The 4235-nt window shown below is 34.4% G+C and overlaps 1 protein-coding gene across 1 annotated transcript; it reads right to left on the reverse strand.

The window, feature by feature from the left end:
- Positions 1 to 452: 452 nt before the first annotated feature.
- Positions 453 to 4235, reverse strand: LOC136201907 (transcription factor HY5). The gene is made up of 4 exons (XM_065992286.1): positions 4045 to 4235; positions 3583 to 3763; positions 3311 to 3467; positions 453 to 942 (listed from the first exon to the last, which is right to left on the reverse strand). Exons 1-4 carry the CDS (start codon positions 4139 to 4141, stop codon positions 871 to 873), a joined length of 507 nt encoding a protein of 168 aa, XP_065848358.1. The 5' UTR covers positions 4142 to 4235; the 3' UTR covers positions 453 to 870.

Raw genomic sequence — 4235 nt, forward strand, 5'->3', positions numbered from 1 at the left:
AAAATTGTATAAGTTACTAATTAGTCTTCTATAATTTTCTTTTTATGGAATCTAATAATTAATACATTGTTATAAAAAAGCTAATGAAGTGTATTAAGTAGCATTATTTCTAATTTAAAAAAAAAATTAAACTTTCATAATTTAATAGTTTGTCTGATTAATTTATCAAAGAAATAAAAAAAAAATTAATAAATTATATGAAACACATTAATTAAAAATTAGTGTTTAATTGTATTAAAAAGTTAAATAAAAGTAAAAGTATTAGTTTTTGTAGGATTTTTTTTGAACCTCTATTAGAATCTCAGTTGGACCTTAAACTCTTAATCCTTTAACTCTAATCTGTTTCGGTTCACTCTTAATCCTTTAACCCTAATCTGTTTCGGTTCATCAATCGGTCCGATTTTGAAAACCATTAAAAAAAATTGCAGGTTCAAAGAAAAGTATCAAATCTAACCAACCACAATATCTGTGAAAGGATAAATATTATATATATTTAAGTAGTAACCAACCAAGATTTGATTTTATCATTTGTTGTTATTTGTTGCCAGCTTTTTGTTTACTTACTAGTATCATCAACCAACATCACCTTCATTGACAGCTATTCACTAAGCTAAGCTACTCCATTCATTTACATAATAAACATTATACATTTCAAACAACTCACCTATCTCCGGCAAGACCATCTGGCAAGACCATCAGAGAATCATCGCCATGGTAGATAGACTCAAACTTACTTAAATTTCCATGAGAGCTCAGCTACATGCCTAAAAGCTTGAGGTTCTGTAGTGTCATCTTACTACTACTGCATAATATGCATATCCACCATAATTTACCGGGAAACACTCGTTCTCGTCGTCGCTAATATTTCGCTCATAGTGAACCGTCTACATTAGTGTTACTACTACTGCCTCCTCTTCTGCTTGCTGTTGTGTTCTTCAGTATCTGCAATGAAATTACCATATCACTGAAGTTATCAACTAGTTACTAAACCAATGCACTCAAGTTTGAACTCCATTTACTAGTACAATGCGTTGCTGAGGACATCTAAATACATGGCCTATGGTTTCAAGAGCCTAGTTTTTTTCATTGCTTGAGTATTTTGATTCTCTTTCGTCTATAAAGGAAGTAAAGATAATATTTTATTTATGTTATTTCTAATAATTAGGTAGAAATACTTTGACATTATTTAATATAAGAGAATTGGAGTCTTTTATCGTATAAGATACAAAATTTAAATCCACATATTTCAATGTCTTTTCTGAAATAAATGACCTATTAGTAATAGGTACACAACCCCTCCAAGTTGGTCATAAAAGCCGATTGCGACAACTCTTTAAATTTAGTTAAAACTAATCTATTTACTTTAAACTTAGTTAGAATGACCCATTGACCCTCTGAACTTGCATAAAGTGGCCTACCTACAGCCCCTGGAATTGTGACCTAATCGTCCTCTAGACTTGCTCCAAGTGATGTATGCTTCAACTTGTTCAAATCTTCACTTGCTCTATCACGTAGAACTTTAGAACATTAATCAAGTCTATTTAAGTAACTTCAAGGGGCTAATCGATTATTTTCAAAGTTGGAGTAATACTTAGACTTTTCTGGATAAATTTAGGGGACTAACAATGTATTAAGCCATTAAAAAAAAAAAAAAAAAAAAAACAGTAGAAACATCTATTTATCAACATGAGTAATGTGATAACAGCACATCTCTAAGGTGGGCTCTTTGAACTCCTTATATTGAGTAATTTCAACCTATTTTCACTAAAATTCATGAATTGTTGTAGTTTCTTTTTGAAATTCCTTAAACCAGCCACTATTACTCCTATCTTGAATAGGATATCTAAAACTAATTGAGAATCTCAAATAAAATGGATATCATATCACATTAATCTGTTTCTGCTATTCTATGACTTGTAGCACCAGCCAAGTCCACTGGCCCACTCTCCACTGATGGCCAAACTTCAAGCTCACTCTTTCTAGCATATTTCGAAAGATAGCAAATCTAGAGAGCCTCATTTAAGGCTTAATGTACCTGTACTAGTCCAGAAAAATCCACTACTTATACTTTAAAAACATGCTATTTACCCCTGGACTTCACTATTGGCCCCCTGAACTTGCTTCTAGTGATCTATTCACCCCTTGAACTTGCTTAAAGTGATCCACACTTCAACTTGTCCAAAATCCCCCCTTGCGCTACCACATAGACTTGGAGGAGGGTCAATAGGTCAATTTAAGCAAGTTCAAAGGGTAACTAAAATGTTTTCAAAGTATAAGGGCACAATTGACTTTTATGGACAAGTATAGGGGTTAGGAAGTATTAGGCCCTTATTCTAATTCTGCATACTGAAAAACATGATGAGAATAATGCCACATGCATAACGTTGATGGCAACTAGACATGACCAAACAAAATGGCTGCTCATTCAAATCTGGTAGATTTGGGTCCTTTTTTCTCATTTATGCCTTAACACAGGCCCCAACTAATTTCATATCAAACAAAATATCAATTCAAGAAGATGCTGTCAAGAGGAACGTGTGGGCTCAACCCAACCATATACCCCATTACAAATGAGCTCCTCCATATCCTTTTGTTTTCCAATTCCCTTTTTCCCCCTTTTCTAATCTAGAAACGGACAAGATGCCTAACCAATCATCCATACATCCAGGTGAAGCCCATAAATCTTCTGCTAATAGGTGGGGCTCTAAGACTTCTCTGGGTAATCATTATCATGTGACAAGTATAGATAAAATTAAGGTAACTGATTAAGATTTTTTTTTCTTACAATAACTAATTAAGATTAGCACAGAGCATATGATGTAGCTTCGAACCCATTTTCTTAACTAATAGGGCCTTAATCGGCCAAAGAATCCAATTGCCCCATTGATTTCTAGATATATCCCATTAACCCCCAAACTTCATTCAAATGATTTATTGACAATCTGAACTTGCTTAAACCAACCTATCTTAAAACTTGGTTAAAAATGATATGCGCCTAGCTTATCCAAATCCATCCTTATTTTGTCACGTAGAACTTAATAGGGGTGTACCTTATCACTCTAAAGAGCTTCAAATGACTAAATATGACGTTTTCACAGTTTGAGGGCCACTCTGCTTTTTATGGTCAACTTAGAGGGGCTAAAATGTAATTAGGCCTACATACAATTAAGCTAAACATATGAATTAGGTAGGATTGAGAGTAAAATCAAAACATGACATACCCAATATATCCTACAAAATTTTGTATATTAACATGAGTTTGATTGATTAAGATGATAATTACTATGGTAGTTAAGAAGTTAAGACGTACATGTCTAAGCATTTGATTCTCATTTTGCAACGTGGAAAGCCTCTCTTCGAGTTCAGAGTTCTTCTTCTCCAAGTCTTTGACTCTTATTTCCAATTCATTCAAGTACGCCTTCTTCCTTTCCCTTGCTTGTTGAGCTGAAACTCTATTTCTCAACAACCTAAAATCCATTTTTCACCTCATTAGAAAACATTATCACCGGAAATTCTTCTTCGGCAGATCAGCCCCATGCTAAAACAGTAAGATCATAATTAGTGAATAAACATCTTAATTACCTCTTTAACCGCTTGTTTTCTTTATCAGCCGGAGTCCTTCCTCTCTTTCTCTGGCTCTGACCTTCCCCTGGAGCCTGCACTCGACCAGCAATTGAATTGGATTCTCGACCAGAGGCTGAAGTACCCGCAAGTTCACCGCCGATCTCCGGCACTCTCCTAATTTCTTCGTCACTTTCCATTCCTGAAATTGCAGCAATAAAACAAAAATTGAAACAATGCAATAATAGGGAAGAAAAATAAAAATCACGAATCTCTACATCGGAAAATTTCTAGATGCAAAGCAAATGAGCTGCAGTTCAACGCAATTAAACTCAATCAAGTATGAAAAATCTAAAAACTACACAAATCTCAGACGGAGATATCGAAATTCAACCGGATTTCCAAATCAGCTTAGTTTATACTTTCAATTATTGTGGAAATAGAGAAAAATGGAAGGATAAAAGAGAGAGAATGAGATCAGACCTTCTTTGACTTCAAGTTGAAGAGCAGAACTCGAAGATCGCTCACTGCTGGAAGGCAGAGAATTGGCTGGAAATGAGCTAGTAGCTTGTTCTTGCATTGTTCTTCAAAGATACGAAAAATGAGAGAGAAAAGAGAAAAGAGAAAGATCTTTTTTTCTTTGTGGGTTTTTGGTTTTGGGGGAGAGAAAAAGA

Source organism: Euphorbia lathyris, chromosome 8, assembly GCF_963576675.1.
Source record: "Euphorbia lathyris chromosome 8, ddEupLath1.1, whole genome shotgun sequence".
Classification (NCBI taxonomy): domain Eukaryota; kingdom Viridiplantae; phylum Streptophyta; class Magnoliopsida; order Malpighiales; family Euphorbiaceae; genus Euphorbia; species Euphorbia lathyris.

Coding starts and splice junctions, on each gene's coding strand:
- LOC136201907 (XM_065992286.1), bottom strand. CDS start 4,141: ATGCAAGAACAAGCTACTAGCTCATTTCCAGCCAATTCTCTGCCTTCC. Junction 3,764..4,044: donor TCAACTTGAAGTCAAAGAAG/GTCTGATCTCAT, acceptor CTGCAATTTCAG/GAATGGAAAGTGACGAAGAA. Junction 3,468..3,582: donor GAAAACAAGCGGTTAAAGAG/GTAATTAAGATG, acceptor AATGGATTTTAG/GTTGTTGAGAAATAGAGTTT.